At 34.3% G+C, this 16,961-nt stretch overlaps 1 protein-coding gene across 9 annotated transcripts in view; it reads right to left on the reverse strand.

Moving 5' to 3' along the window:
• Window positions 1-16,961, reverse strand: part of AKAP9 (A-kinase anchoring protein 9) — a gene marked incomplete at its 3' end in the record, with an annotated part of 146,319 nt that overhangs the window by 109,092 nt on the left and 20,266 nt on the right. For 8 of the 9 annotated variants that reach the window (XM_082846665.1, XM_082846662.1, XM_082846660.1 and 5 more), the window contains exons 2-5: window positions 14,989-15,243; window positions 7,139-7,183; window positions 1,208-1,261; window positions 670-840 (exon numbers count right to left, since the gene is read on the reverse strand). In XM_082846665.1, coding sequence (XP_082702791.1) covers window positions 670-840; window positions 1,208-1,261; window positions 7,139-7,183; window positions 14,989-15,243 — 525 coding nt within the window. The remainder of the gene's footprint in view (window positions 1-669; window positions 841-1,207; window positions 1,262-7,138; window positions 7,184-14,988; window positions 15,244-16,961) is intronic. The other variant, XM_082846663.1, reaches the window with a different exon arrangement.

Raw genomic sequence — 16,961 nt, forward strand, 5'->3', positions numbered from 1 at the left:
CTGTAAGCATATTTGAAAGCTATTATCTTGCGGGAATTAGTTTTACTTCCAAATCAACTTTTAAAAAACCATCTGAACTAGGGATCAAAAAACATTAGATTTGACTTATCCATATATCTACTTCTAGAAGGACAAGTGTCTTTATATTTAGGGATGCTCCAATGTTTGTAGGCATTACCATCATAGGCATGTTTAAGCCTTACTTGTTTCTAAAGAAGATGAAACTGAAATATATTCTGTCATCCTTATCAATGTCTTATTTCACCTTGTTTTCATTAACTGACTGCCACAAACAACAGATGTTATTTTAACCACAAGAAGTTACTTACAAAGACTGGCTGACATTTTTAATGAGTTTAAGTCAATATATTGACTGATGTGGTATGCAACATAATTTTCTCTCAGGCTGCTTACAAAAACATCTATCCCTACTGAAGTGATGTCAGTCTAGCTATCTCATAAAGTTAAAAAAAAGATCTCATTATATTAGCCTTGTTAATGGACTAGTTTTAAGCGATGTTGTTTATGATATGTATAAGGACAAATATTATGAGATGACTTGAAGTTACCATTTTAAAAAACCCATCTTTAAAGAATGTACCTATACTATCATTCAAATTTCGTATTTTTGTTTTGTAACAAACCAAAAGCCACATAAGGTAAACACACCTGCTTCAGTCCTTCAGTCCCACAGGTGGCCCTCATTTCTTCTAGTTCTCTGTTTAGCTCTTCAATTTCATGTTGTTTCCCAGCCAATTCATTTTCCATCATCTCTAGGTGGGTCTGATTGTACTGTGCTCCATGTTCAAAATAAGAATCATCAACAACAAATTCTTCTTCCTAAACCAATCCAGATTTTTAATAATTCAGTACTAGCAACATTCCCTCAGGAAAAGGGATTCAAAATCTGAATCCTACAGCAAAGTCTAATTTTAAACATCATTCATCACCTGGGAGTTTACTGGCATGACAACCTACTTTGTTGCTAATGTGATATATATACCTCAAGAGCAAAAACAAGATATCTGCAAATTCAGTTACAATTGAGTTTTATACCAAAAGGTGGATAATTTTGTTTTGTTACACATTAAAAGCATTTAGAAATCACACAATGAAAGAAGTACATACAGGGAAAAGCTTTGTTAGTAACCAAATGGTTTTAAATAGAATAAAACATTAGTATAATGAGTAGTTTTAAATACTGTACCCTTAATAAATTTGTAGGCTTTCCTGTTCTCGCCACAAAACTGCAACCATTTACCTGTATAAAAACAATTTCCTGAAATATTATGGTTTTAGAATTTTATTTAAAGCTAACAATTATATTTGCGCTAACTGTACTCATGTTTTTCTTATGCCTAAGGAAAATGCCTCATTGGCAAAAACAGATATAGTGATTAAATTTAAACATCTAAAAGACATTATGACCATTTCAAATGCCAAAGAATTCCTCATACATTTGAGTGCTTACAATGCAAAAGACACTGTGCTATACATTTTCATTTAAGTGAATTAAGGTTCTAAGTACAGTTTCTCTTTTGTCTTCAGAAGAATAACTATAAACCTCTAGTTACAAGATCCTCCTCTACAAAACACTGCCTTAAAATCATTTAAATAATTGTTTTTTGATTAAGCCCTATTCATTTTAAAGTAAAACTGTTTACTGATGTAAATCTATTGAAGGTTGGCAAGCAGGTGAAGAAGTAGGAGGAGATGTCAAGAGCTGAGGAAAACTCCTCAAGAACTTTCCCCTGAGGGTACTATGATAGCCATGCCAACTCTGACAGATGTGGAGATTTTCCAGAATACAGATGTCTCTATCACAGACATTTTGTGGTAGGACGTAGGAAGTTGGCAGAATATGTCTCTGGGGTTGACCTGGTGGGAGATTAATTTCAGATCAATTAATCTACTCAATAATACCTTCCTTCCCCCTAACAGCAAACAAGTGAATTTCATTCCTGTTTATGTTTAATTTCTCACAATTCTGTTAACAGAATCCAAGATAATGAAGTTTTTACTGTTGAAATACACAGAATAGAATAACTTAGAATTAGGATTAGGTTGATATGGATCACACCACTTTAAAAAGTGAAGATCCTAATTAAGAGTTCTTTCCAGAGTTTGATTCCTTTTTTTTCCCCCAAGGATAATTTCAAAAATCAAAGCTTAAAGTTAAAAAAAAATTTCACCTTTATGGCAACACATTATTAGAATTTGTGAAAACTATTAAAACACAGCAATACTAACTCTATTAAGATTATTAATAAAGTCACTTGCAATAACTTTCAAATTAAATTCTAAATTTCAATTAGCGCTTTTTTTTTCCAATTAGCTTTTCTTGATTTTGAAATGAAGCACTTTGATAAACATCTACTAAACTTCTCCTTTAGGGTAACAGTATAATGAAATGGATTTTATGAATATTTTCAAATATCATATTAAGCAAAGGATATTCCTTTAAGTAGTGATGATATCACTTACATAAATTAATTATCTATTTATAATAATTGAATCTAACACATTAAATAGCCAACATTCAGCTTAACTTTTCTCTAAGTTGAGCACATTTTACACTTGAGCAAGTCATATGTATTGGCTTCTTAAAATACTACATGACTGTTTTCAAAACTTAATTGTTATTATAATAAATATTAAAATCTTGTCAATATTAACAGTTCTTAAAAATATAATATCATGTAAATAGGTAATAGATTATACACCAGAACTAAACTATATTTCAAAGTTAGAAAAGAAACACTCAACAGATTAGGATCATTAATAGTTAGCAATAAATGATTATATTTTTTAATCTAGATAATTACTTCACTGATACCTAACAGGTAGAGCATTTATCTCATCTTCTTACACTAGCGTTTTAACACAATACTTGATAAACCATAATATGAAGGCACATTAATAGCTTGAAACATGAATATTAGATGAACAGACTCCTCCAACTGAAGAAACCTTAACTTTACTTAATATCGTTCTTTGCTGTGGCATTTTTCAAAGTCATTTAACCTTTAGGCTATACTAATATAGTCTTTTTGAATTCATAATTTACTCAATCTGTGTAGACAACTTGAAGATTTGGGAAAGTACAAATAAGGTACATTCTAAATTTTAAAATGTTCTGTAGAGTAAGTATCATCTCCTAAAAATACTGCTATTCAGAAAGAATCAGAGGAAAGATGACTCTTATTTTAAAAATCATAAAATGTTCTTCACACAAAAACTTTTCCTTTCAGTGGACATCAATTCAAAAACACAGAAGAACAACTCACTATTTATGATTAACACCTTATCCTTATTATACTTAATTTGGCAGTATGTACAAAAATATTAATAATGGATATTTTAATAAAAAATAAGAAGAATCTAATAGTTCATAAAGTTCATAAAAATTATAGGAGTTCAGTGTGCCTAGCTGACTCCTGGAATTAGAGCCAAGAAACTAATGAAGTTAACATCATTCATTCAAAGTCAAAGTTAAGTATCAAGCACCATGTTGTACACCTTCAATATATAAGCTGAGACAGGGAGGGAGAAAATGAAAATAAGGTGAAGTTAAAAAGAAGAAAGAAAGAAACCCAAGTCAAAGTTGAAAAGCTAAGTTTACGTTATTTAATGGCTGGCTATAGGCTATGTCTCCAACTTCAGCCAGTCACTTCATAAATGTCGTGAGTCCTGTAAGTGACTTGGTTAAGAAGTTCTGAATAATCAGTTGAAGTCCATAAAAAGACTGTATGCCCTATTATCATTTCATCTTTCTATACGTAGCAAAGCATATTTATTTACTTGTCTTATCTCTGTATGTTGCCTGTAGCATTTCCAACTTTCCCCAAATAACCCTGCTCTAATGGTATCGATAAAAATATTTTATGTAAATATGGTATTTTAGATATGAAATGTCCCTTCACCAAGAACTGAAAAGATTATGTATAATTTAAATTAACTCGTAAGAAGGGTATTTTTTATTTAGTCTGATTTCTCTAGTATACATAATTGGATATATTTTTATACAGAACAGATCTTCGGGAGATCACAGGATAAAATTATCTGACTAATTCTTTCTAGACCTGAATCCATTTTTTAATCCAAGGGGTATACTAGCCACAGAAGTCAAGAACATTAAGCACATACCGTATCTATCAAAATAAAATTTCTAAACTAATTGCTAATTAAACATAGAATCAGAATCTGAAATCCTTCTGAGAATAAATTGTTGAAAGAATTCTCATCACTCATTTGTTTCATATAAACTTAGTGTGAAGAAAAGCATACATCTAGTGAAGCACAGTAAAAAAACCCACAAGCTTTGCTGATTGTTTTTTATATACCAAACATCATACTAAAATTACCAAATAACCCTCAAAACTACCCTGTGATATAGATATTATTTCCCCCATTTTACAGGTAAGGAAACTGTATTTCAGTGTTTAAGTGATGTGTCCAAATTCATCCTGCTCAGAGGTGAATAAGCTGAAATTTGAAAATAGGACTTTCTGGCTCCAAAGCCCCTTCTCTTTTACATCACCTTATTTCCCTATGTACCAGAAAAATGACAGTGATATTTAGACAAAATACAAGATAATTATGTGTCTTATGATTAAAACCATGTAATTTTGAAATTTTAAGAATATTCAATTGCAAACCAGAGCAGCCAAGACTGTTATACTTCATAAATCTGTTATTTGTAGTGAAGTTATATGTGTTGCCTAGAAAGGAATTTCATTTTAGAGGTCCCTTAAGAGTTCTAATATGAAGAGTATTACAGTGTGAGATTTACTCCTTGTTTATTTTTTTATTTTTATTGAAATATAGTTGACTTAGCATGTTGTGTATTCTTTGGTTTATAAATTTGACCTACTGAAGATTTTTCTGCCTCCTAAGACTGTGAATATGGCTTAGAAGTCCCCTGAAATTCTAGCTCAGTCAAACCAGTCCAATGTCATTAAATCAAGTAGGTAAAGACCCAAAACTAGTCCAGAGTATCATGGATTGAAGCAGTACCCATTTTAGCAATCTTCATGAGACATCATCAAATATTTCACAGACTATCAATTTTATACTATTTTCTATACACATAGTAAAATATGTAAATTTCTCAAAGTATAATCCATTATGAATCTAGGCCCAAAATGGATAATATTAGAAGGATTATGATTCAAATCTGGTCAAATCTGTCAAAGATTATTTCATAACTATCTTTCAACGTAACCTTCAAAATCACTAATTTTTTCAACTTATAAATCAGCTGATCAATTGAATTTTTGTGACCACTGTTAGAAAGAGAAAGTATCAGAGGACTGGTCACATAGTAAAGTATCTTTTCCTGAAAGTTTGGTTTAAAAAAATATGTATGTATGAATATGTATATATTACTCATGTGCACAATTATTCATGTATACAACTATACACATATATGTAATACGTATGTAAATATATAAAATTACATACACATACATATGTAAAATATATTTCTTATTGTTAAATCATGGACAACATGCTTTGTTTTTTAATTCGTATTACTCTTTTTTAAAAAAAATAAATTTGTTTATTTATTTTTGGTTGCATTGGGTCTTCACTGCTGCGCACAGGCTTCCTCTAGTTGCAGCACGTGGGCTTCTCATTACGGTGGCTTCTCTTTGTGGCACAGTATGGGCTCTAGGCACGTGGGCTTCAGTAGTTGTGGCATGCGGGCTCAGTAGTTGTGGCTCGCAGGCTCTAGAGCACAGGCTCAGTAGTTGTGGCGCATTGGCTTAGTTGCTCCATGACACGTGGGATCTTCCCAGACATGGGCTTGAACCCGTGTGCATTGTCAGGACAGCTTCTTAACCATTGAACCACCAGGGAAGACCTGGACCACATGCTTTAACTTTTATCTGTAGGACTTATATTTAAAATTATTTGTACCTCATTTTGAAACACATCATATTTACTAGGTATCACAATAAAAAATTTAAAATATAAATTTTAACCAAATTTCACAGGCATGTATTAGATGGTCTGATCTGTAGCCACTTGGATTATAAAAAAAATTCACTTTGGTATAAAGAAAAAAAAATGCATTTGTGGAATCCTGGGCTGCCCAAAAGTCACCAGTAGTTCAAATGCCAAACCATCTTAAACTTCAATCAAAAAAGACAAGCTCTAAGAATTAAGGTATTATGTAAGAGAAAAGCAATGTTTTCATATCTAAGCCCCAAATTTAAAGTCACAAGTGCAGATTCTCTGAATTGCAAGCTGTAATTTTAAACTGAGATACTTCCCATAAAGGCAAATTTATGTAGCCTAAACTGGGAACTAATTTATTTATTTAACGTTGGTTAATTATTTCCCTGACCAGATCACTAATAAGTATATTCCCAGCTTTTAAACACATTAAACTTTTGAAGTGTAAACGTTTTCACTCCCATTAGCAATCCAAAACAGTAATAAGTTCATTTAAGTACATGAAGCTTTTTTTTCTTTCCTAATAGACACCTACAATAAATCAAAACTTATAGAATACACTGAATTGTTGAACCATTCAAAGTAAAGTTTTCCATGTCCTCAAATACTGGACCAAAAAAAAATGACAATCATATCTAAAAGAATAAGAAAAAGATAAAATGACATACACTTATTAACACAAAAAGAAGGTATTTCCAAAAGTGTCCAATGCCCACGTTAGCTTTTAGCACCTAAATTAAAAATCACTACTGCAACATTAATTTCAATAAATGAATTTATGTAATTAACTAGAATTCAAGCAGTTGTAAAAAGCATTACACAAAATAAAATATCCTATAATATGAAATGTTTACTGTGTTAAATATGGATACCTTATATCATGTATCCTAGAAACCCAATTTCAAACACTTTCCTAGAAACTAAAACAAGGCCTCAATCTAATTAAGGATCAACTTATTCAAACAGATTTAAGACTTTAGTTAATAATCTGAAAAAAAGATATGTCAGAAAAATATAAACTTCAGGTTTTCTAGGTCATTTACATTACATCATACTGTGCTATATTCTTATTATATTTATAAAAACATAAAGCATGTGAGTTACAAGTAATAAAGTACTAATAATCAACAGTAATTTCAAAAATATATGAAATGTCAATCACAGTGTTACTTATCCTTACCTCTGAACTATAATCATCTGCTGTGGTTGAAATTTCACTTTCCGGCTAAAACAGAAAGTAAAAACTGATTATATTAAAGCCCTTCTACTGCGTCCCCTCTCCAAATATTGTACTTTATTAGCCCATTATTATTGGTAACTTATGATAGAAAACTCACAAAATATTATTAAAAAACAGGCAAAAAATTATTAAAATTCTTTTAAAATTCCACTCTGATTATGAATCACAATGGCTAAATAACACATCTAAAATTTATCACTAGGCAGTTTTCTAAATATAAAAGTATCAAGAAGTACTTTCACACAGGGTCTTTTATACACTACAAATCATTTGTAAGACAAAAGCACCAAAAAAGATATCATCCCTCTAATTCTTACATCTCTTTTAAATAAAATAAAGTCTTAAACTGTTACTCCAAAAAGTTCAATTTCTTTAAAATGAAGAATCATCAAATTTTGGTGCTAGAAAAGTAGCAACAACTTGAAGAAAATTACCAACCTCTGTTGTTAGTAACACTGTTGCAGCTTACAAAAAACTTTCAAAGACATTCTTGCTTCATCCTTACATACCTGGGATTTGGGTATGAAGTGAGTGGCTTTTCTAAGCTTCCCTCAGCTTAGAAGTACTAGGAAGAGTCAAAGAGGAAACCTAAATTTTCACTGCTTTCACTGTTCACATGCTCTCATCAAATCTAAGAATCTAATTTTACAAGTGAAAAGAGACCCAGATAATTCATTTTTTCACTCAACAAATATGAACCATATATGAACCCAATATAGAAGCAACTACATAAAACAAATACTAACGGACATAAAGGGAGAAACTGATGGAAATATAATAATAATAGGAGACTTTAACACCCCTCTGACATCAATGGACAGATCTTCCAGACAGAAAATCAATAAAGCAACAGAGATCGTAAATGACACAATAGAACAGTTAGACTTAATTGATATTTTCAGGACATTACATCCCCCCAAAACAGACTACATTCTTTTCAAGCACACATGGAATATTCTCTGGGATAGACCACATACTGGGACACATGAAAAGCCTAAACAAATTTAAAAGAATAGAAATTATTTCAAGCATCTTTTTTGATCACAACAGCATGAAAGTAGAAATCAACTGCAGAGAGAAAAATGAGAAAAAATGATTACAGGGAAACTAAACAATATGCTACTAAAAAACTAATGGCTCAACAATGAAATTAAAAAAATACCTTGAGACAAATGACAATGAAAACACAACCATACAAAAGCTATGAAATGCAGCAAAAGCAGTCCTAAGAGGGAAGTTCATAGTGACACAGGATTTGCTCAAAAAACAAGAAATTTCTCAAATCAACAACCTAACCTACCACCTAAAAGAATTAGAAGAAGAAAAAGCAAAACCTAAAGTCAGCAGAAGGAAGGAAATAATAAAGATCAGAGAGGAAATAAATAAAACAGAAATTTAAAAAACAATAGAGGACTTCCCTGGTGGCGCAGTGGTTGAGAGTCTGCCTGCCGATGCAGGGGATACAGGTTCGTGCCCCGGTCCAGGAAGATCCCACACGCTGCGGAGCGGCTGGGCCCGTGGGCCATGGCCGCTGAGCCTGTGCGTGTGGAGCCTGTGCTCTGCAATGGGAGAGGCTACAACAGTGAGAGGCCTGCATACACCCCCCCAAATAAAATAAAATAAAACAAAATAAAACATAGAAATAATCACCAAATAAAAATCACCAAATCAAATAAAAACCAAGAGCTGGTGTTTTGAAAGGAAAAAATCGACAAACCTCTGGCAGGGATCACCAAGAAGAAAAGAGGACCAAAATAAAAGAAGAAATGAAAGAGGAGAAATAACAACCAATACCACAGAAATACAAAAATCCATATGAGAATACTATGAACAATTATGTGCCAACAAGTTGGACAACCTAGAAGAAATGGACCAGTTTCTAGAAACATACAGCCCACCAAAACTGAATCAAGAAGAAATAGAGAATTTGAACAGACTGATCACTAGAAGTGAAACAGAATCTGTAATTTTAAAAAACTCCCTTCAAACAAAAGTCCAGAACTAGATGGCTTCACTGGGAGATTACTAAACATACAAAGAAGAACTTATATCAATCCTGCTCAAATTCTTCCAAAAGATTAAAGGGGAGGGAAAACTCCCAAAGTCATTGTATGAAGCCACTATCACCTTGATACCCAAACCAGACAAAGATACCACAAAAAAAGAAAATTACCATACAATATTTTTTTTTTTTTTACCATACAATATTTTTGATGAATATAGATGTGAAAATCCTCCACAAAGTATTAGCAAACCAAATCCACCAACACAATTAAAAAGGATCATATGGGCTTCCTTGGTGGCACAGTGGTTGAGAGTCGGCCTGCTAATGCAGGGGACACGGGTTCGTGCCCCGGTCCGGGAAGATCCCACATGCCATGGAGCGGCTGGGCCCGTGAGCAATGGTCGCTGAGCCTGTGCGTCCGGAGCCTGTGCTCCGCAACAGGAGAGGTCACACAGTGAGAGGCCCGCATACCGCAAAACAAACAAAAGGATCATACACCATGATTAAGCTGGATTCATCTGAGGTTCACAAGGATGGTTCAACATATGCAAATCAATCAATGTGATACACGACATCAACAGAAGAAAAGACAAAAACCACGTGATCATCTCAATAGATGCAGAAAAAGCATTTGATAAAATTCAACATCCATTCTTTTTTAAGAATTTAAAAAATTTTTATTTTATATTGGAGTATAGTTGATTAACAATGTTGTGTTAGTTTCAGGTGTACAGCAAAGTGATTCAGTTATACATACACATGTATCTATTCTTTTTCAAGTTCTCTTCCCATTTAGGTTATTACAGACTACTAAGCAGAATTTGCTGTGCTATACAGTAGGTCCTTGTCGGTTATTTTATTTTATTATCATTCCACTTTTGTGTTCATGTTATTGAATACAATTAAACATAATGTTTACATCTATAAAATTATCCTGTGTATACACATAAAGAAACATTAAAAAATTCTAATAGGGTTATATATTTTAAATACAGCAGTGTGTACATGTTAATCTCAAACTCCCAATCTATCCTTCCCCCCACCCTTCCCCCTGGTAACCATAAATTCATTCTCTAAGTCTGTGAGTCTGTTTCTGTCTTGTAAATAAGTTCATTTCTATCATTTTTTTAGATTCCACATATAAACAATATCATGATATTTGTCTTTCTCTGTCTGACTTACTTCACTCTGTATGAAAGACTCTAGGTCCATCCATCATTCTTCTTAATGGCTGAGTAATATTCCATTGTATATATATGTACCACATCTTCTTTATCCATTCAGCTGTCAATGGATATTTAGACTGTTTCCATGTCTTAGCTATTGTAAACAGCACTGCAATGAACACTGGGGTGCATGTATCCTTTTGAACCATGGTTTTCTCCAGATATATGCTCAGGAGTGGGATTACTGGATCATATGTTAGCTCTATTTTTAGTTTTTTAAGGAACCTCCATACTGTTCTTCATAGTGGCTATACCAATTTATATTCCCACCAGTATAGGAGGGTTCCCTTTTCTCCACACCCTCTCCAGCATTTATTGTTTGTAGACTTTGTAATGATGGCCATTCTGACTGGTGTGAGGTGGTATCTCATTGTAGTTTTGATTTGCATTTCTCTAATAATTAGCGATGTTGAGCATCTTTTCACGTGCCTCTTGGCCATCTGTATATCTTCTTTGGTGAAATGCCTATATAGGTCTCCTGCCCATTTTTTGATTGGGTTGTTTGTTTTTCTGATGTTAAGCCATATGAGCTGTTTGTAAGTTTTGGAGATTAATCCATTGTCGGTCACATCACTTGCAAATATTTTCTCCTATTCTGTGCATTGTCTTTTCGTTTTGTTGATGGTTTCCTTTGCTGTGCAAAAGCTTTTGGGTTTAATTAGGTGTTTTTTTTCTTTTTATTTCCATTACTCTAGGAGACGGATCGAAAAAGATATTGCTGCAATTTATGCCAAAGAGTGTTCTGCCTATGTTTTCCTCTAAGAGTTTTATAGTATCCGGTCTTATGTTTAGGTCTTTAATCCATTTTGAGTTTATTTTTGTGAAATATCCATTCATGATAAAAACTCTTACTAAAGTTGGTATAGAGGGAACATATCTCAACATAATAAAAGTTATTTATCACAAACTCACAGCCAACATAATACTCATATGATTACCATATGATCCAGCAATTCCACTCCTGGGCATGTATCTGGAGAAAACTCTAATTGGAAAGGATACGTGCACCCCAATGTTCATAGCAGTACTATTTACAATAGCTAAGACACAGAAACAACCTAAGTGTCCATCGACAGATGAATGGATAAAGAAGATGTGATATATATATATATATATATAATAGAATATTACTCAGCCATAAAAAAAAGAAATAATGCCATTTGCAGCAACATGCATGGACTTAGAGATTATCATAGTAAGTGAAGTAAGTCAAACAGAGAAAGACAAACATCATATGATATAACTTACATGTGGAATCTAAAAAAATGACACAAATGAACTTATTTACAAAACAGAAACAAACTCACAGACGTAGAAAACAAACTTATGGTTACCAAAGAGGAAAGGCAGGGAGTGATAAATTAGAACTTTGGGATTAGCAGATACAATCTACTATATATAAAATAGATAAACAACAAGATTCTACTGTATAGCACATGGAACTATATTCTATATCTTGTAATAAACCCTTGTAATAATGGAAAACAATCTGAATAAGTACATATACATATATATGGATGCATATATATACATAAGTATACGTATATATACTTATAACTGAATCACTTTGCAGTACACCAGAAACTAACACAACATTGTAAATCAATTATATTTCAATTTAAAAACATTAAAAAATTTTTAAAAAGCTGATTCATGGGCCCCACCCAGACCTGCTGAATCAGAATCTACATTTTAAAAAAGATCCCACATGTGATCTGTATATACATGGAAGTATGAGAAGTATTCCTCCAAAATGGAGAAAGAATAAAGTACCTGTCCAATGAGCCCCCAAAACTTAACAGAAACAAAAAACAAAAAAACCCCAACCAAACAAACAAAAAAAGCAAAAACCGAAAAAAAAACCAAACAGGAAGCATCACTGTATCCTTTCTCATCTATACTTACGGGAATTTTATTCAGCACTCAAGATCAAGTTCCAAGTCAACCTCCTCTCTGATGTAGTTATGATGCCAGGAACAGAAATAAGCTTACTCCTATTCTAAAATCCTGTAGCAGTGGTTCCTAACTTATGTGGCCCTCTTTTAAATCTAAAACACTTTCATGGGACTTCCCAGGTGGTCCAGTGGTTAAGAATCCACCTGCCAATGCAGGGGACATCCATTTGATCTCTGGTCTGGGAAGATACCACATGCCACGGGCAACTGAGCCAATGTGCTGCAACTACTGAGCTTGCACACCGCAACTACTGAAGCCGGTGTGCTCTAGAGCCTGTGTGCCGCACCTACTGAGCCCACACGCTGCAACTACTGAAGTCTGCACACTCTGGGGCGCACGTGCCACAACTACTGAGCCTGCATGCTGCAACTACTGAGTCTGCATGCTGCAACTACTGAAGCCCGTGCGCCTAGAGCCTGTGCTCAGCAACAAGAGAAGCCACCGCAATGAGAAGCCTGTGCACTGCAACAAAGAGTAGCCCCCACTCGCCACAACTAGAGAAAGCCTGTGTGCAGCAATGAAGACCCAGCGTGGCCAAAAAAAAAAAAGCCAAAAAAAACCCACTTTCGTGATGCAAGTCCTTATGGTTCACTCACTTATTTATTCTTTTAAATGGCTACTGATTAAATGCATATTGTGTACTAAGAACTGTGCTACTGAGGACAAAATGGTGAACAAGACACTCTGCACTTGAAATGCTAAAATTCCAGTGAAAGCCCAAGTATTGATTTGTTAGGCAGAAAATGAAAATAAAAACATCTTCAAATCAAATCAAGCACCATGGTTACTATATTGTATTATACAAAAGATCTAGATTTCAACAAAAAATTACAAATACAGGGCTTCCCTGGTGGCACAGTGGTTAAGAATCCACCTGCTAATGCAGGGGACATGGGTTCAAGCCCTGGTCCGGGAAGATCCCAAATGCCATGGAGCAACTAAGCCCGTGTGCCACAACTACTGAGCCTGCACTCTAGAGCCCACATGCCACAACTACTGAAGCCCGCGTGCCTAGAGCATGTGCTATGCAACAAAAAAAGCCACCGCAATGAGAAGCCTGCACACCGCAATGAAGAGTAGCCCCTGTTCTTTGCAACTAGAGAAAGCCCACTTGCAGCAAAGAAGACCAATGCAGCCAAAAATAAATAAATTTTTTAAAAATTACAAATACACAAAGAAAAAGGAAAGTATGGCCCATACACAAGAAAAACAGTAGTCAGTAGAAACTGTCCCTGAGGAAACATAGATATTGGACTTAATAGACAAAGATTTTAAATTAGCTATTTTTTAAAAAGTCAAATAAATGAAGGAAATAATGTCTAAAAAACTAAAGAAAATTATAAGAACAATGCCTCGCCAAATAGGGAATATAAAAAAAGAAAGAATTTATAAAAGAACCAAAGAGAAATTCTGGAGTTAAAAGTAAAGTAACTGAAATGTAAAATTCACTAGAGGGGCTTAACAGGAGATCTGAGGAGGAAGAAGAATCAGAGCAAACTTCAATATAGTTCAACTGAAATTATCCAGTCTGAGAAAAAGAAAAAAGAATTTAAAAAAAATGAACAGATCATCAAAGACCTGTGCAACAAACACACTAATTTAACATATGAATAAGGGAGACTCAGAAGGAGAGGAAAGGGTCAGAAAGAATATTCAAAGATATGATGGCTGAAAACTTCCCAAAGTTGATGAAAAACATTAATCTACGTATCCAAAATGTTCAAAAAACTTTAAGAAGGAAAAACTCAGATCCACTTTTCTGATGAATAGCAAATCTCTATGACATTTCTGACTCTTGACTAAAGCTCAAATCCCTATATATCTAAATCCTATTTCCACCTAAATATGCCAGGGCACAATCCAAATGATAATTTTTTGCCTTGTACAACACTCTTCCTCCTAAGCATCCCATTGTTCTCTACTCCTGGTCTTGGTAGCTCCACCATCCCACCCACCACCCAATCCACTCTTAACTTCTCCCTCATCTCCTTATTCTTGAAATTTCCATCATTAACGGGAGGAAGAAAATTAGCAATTATTGAGGAAAACTTTCTATGGGCCAGGTACAGCCTCCTTCTGTTCACCATTACCACCATCCTATCCTGATCACTTTGAGATCCATTTAAAACTAAACTACTTAAGGTTTCCAAATCACATCACACTGTTTCATGTCTTTGAGAATGCTGATTCTTTAGCATGGAGGTTGTCTGCCCTACTTCTTTGCCTCTAGCTAACTCTAACTTACACCTCAAGACTTGGTTCTCTTCCTGGAAACTTTCCCAAATAACACACACAAGACTGATTTGGGCATTACCCCAAATCATGGTACTTTAGGGCACCATGTGCATTGTTGCTAGCATGGCTCTAATCAAGGTACACAGCCTATCTTACATCCACCTTCCCCACCAGAGTGACTTTCAAGGATAGAGACTGTCATATTTATCTTTGTATCCTTGGTGCTCAATCTTTGGTGTAATACAGCTGCTCAGTAAGTGTTTGTTAAATCAAGCTCACAAAAATCGCATAGGGTGCTAATGAGTGTTGTCATTACAACAACTTTACACTTAGAATGCTAGTATTTAAAAATCTGGATGAATACTTACTTCAACAGAGAAGACCTGGTCATGTTTAACTATTTCTCCACTGTGTAGAGTTCTCATTATTGTGGATTCAGGAGTCACAGTTGATCCTAATCTCTGAGAACTATTTGTGCACATCTCATCACTCTGTGACTGCTCAATATTCACAGCATGGTATGCTGACATGTCATGTTTACTACTTGAAGTTTTCCTCTTTTTTTTCTGCTTCTTAGGATTCTGCCCATCAGATTGAGCTTTCCTTTGTCGAAACTGGGCAAGCTACAGAAAAAAAAAATCATCATTATTGTCAAAGATAATTTTTCTTTATAAGCACTAAGAAAAAAGTAGATTTGGAGTCACTTTCTTTAAAAGATCAACCCATCACTAAAATGATGACAAAATAATGGACCATGGTTACTGTGTTTAACACAAAAATGACTACTAAATTGCAAAGAAACTAGGTATTTCTGAATGAATGCTGTTCAAATGTTGAGAAGAACTAAAAATATCATGTCTAAAGAAAATATCATGTCTATTCTACCCCAGAGTTGGGTAGAATAAAAAACAGGCATTCTCATTCACTGTTCAGTAAGAGTATAATCTCTGGATATGAGATTATATGAAAACATAGGAGTTCTAAATGCATTTGCTTTGTGGAATTTCTGCAACTTCCACTTATGTATATTAGTAAATGTAATTATTTCATGCAAAAAGCTTTAGCTATACAAATGATCATTGCAGACTTGTTTATAATGGGAAAAATTATAAATATTTTCAGTATCAAACAGTAGAGCCTCCTAGCCCTTAATCATTTGCATACCATCATCAGGATTTTTGCCATATCCTAGTGTCACCTAAACTTACCAGTTACTTAATATGTTTTAACTAGTGTACTTTTCTTATTTAAATTTATTTTAAAAGGATACTGTCGGGCTTCCCTGGTGGCACAGTGGTTGAGAGTCCACCTGCCGATGCAGGGGACGCGGGCTCGTGCCCCGGTCCGGGAAGATCCCACATGCCGCGGAGCGGCTGGGCCCGTGAGCCATGGCCGCTGAGCCTGCACGTCCGGAGCCTGTGCTCCACAACGGGAGAGGCCACAACAGTGAGAGGCCCACATACCGCAAAAAAAAAAAAAAAAAAAAAGGATACTTTCTATTCTTGGCATAAATTAAAAGTATCACTTGTCATTTTTTTAAAAACAAAAACAAAAATGAATACAATGAAAAATAAAACTGTATTATTAAAATTTTAGCTAGATATATTGCTGATGGTTCTAAGAGAAACAGGCAAGTGTTAGAGGGGTGCTAAGGATCTGCAAGTATCAGACTTTTGGCTTATAAGGAACCTGGTTAAAGAAACCTGGAAAAGTAGTAACTTTTTTTTTTTTTTTTTTACAATACTATCCACTCTTATTTAATATTAGATCAGGATATCACCTAAAATATCTCATCACTACCTGTATCAGAAGTTATGGATAACATATTTTGAGCAACACTAGATTAATTCAATTAAAATAATACTAATGCAAACCATTATTAATATTAAAAATATTAATGTAAACCATTATTAATAGTAAATGTTTATACACAACATTAGGTATAATATTGCAATATAACCTTTTTTTTTTTTTTTTTTTTGCGGTACGCGGGCCTCTCACTGTTGTGGCCTCTCCCGCTGTGGAGCACAGGCTCCGGACGCGCAGGCTCAGCGGCCATGGCTCACGGGCTCAGCCGCTCCGCGGCATGTGGGATCTTCCTGGACCGGGGTACGAACCCGTGTCCCCTGCATCGGCAGGCAGACTCTCAACCACTGCACCACCAGGGAAGCCCCCTGCAATATAACCTTTTTTAGTAAAAGGAAAGTTAAGTGCATCTCTTTTAACAAAGATAAGGCAGGCCTCAGGCTCACAGCCTTCAACAATTATACCTATTTTAAATTTTAATAACATTATACACAGAGGCATGGATTAAATTCTGGAAGAATATAACCATAACAAC

Source organism: Leucopleurus acutus (assembly GCF_964270905.1).
Source record: "Leucopleurus acutus genome assembly, chromosome: 9".
In the NCBI taxonomy this organism is placed as follows: Eukaryota; Metazoa; Chordata; class Mammalia; order Artiodactyla; family Delphinidae; genus Leucopleurus; species Leucopleurus acutus.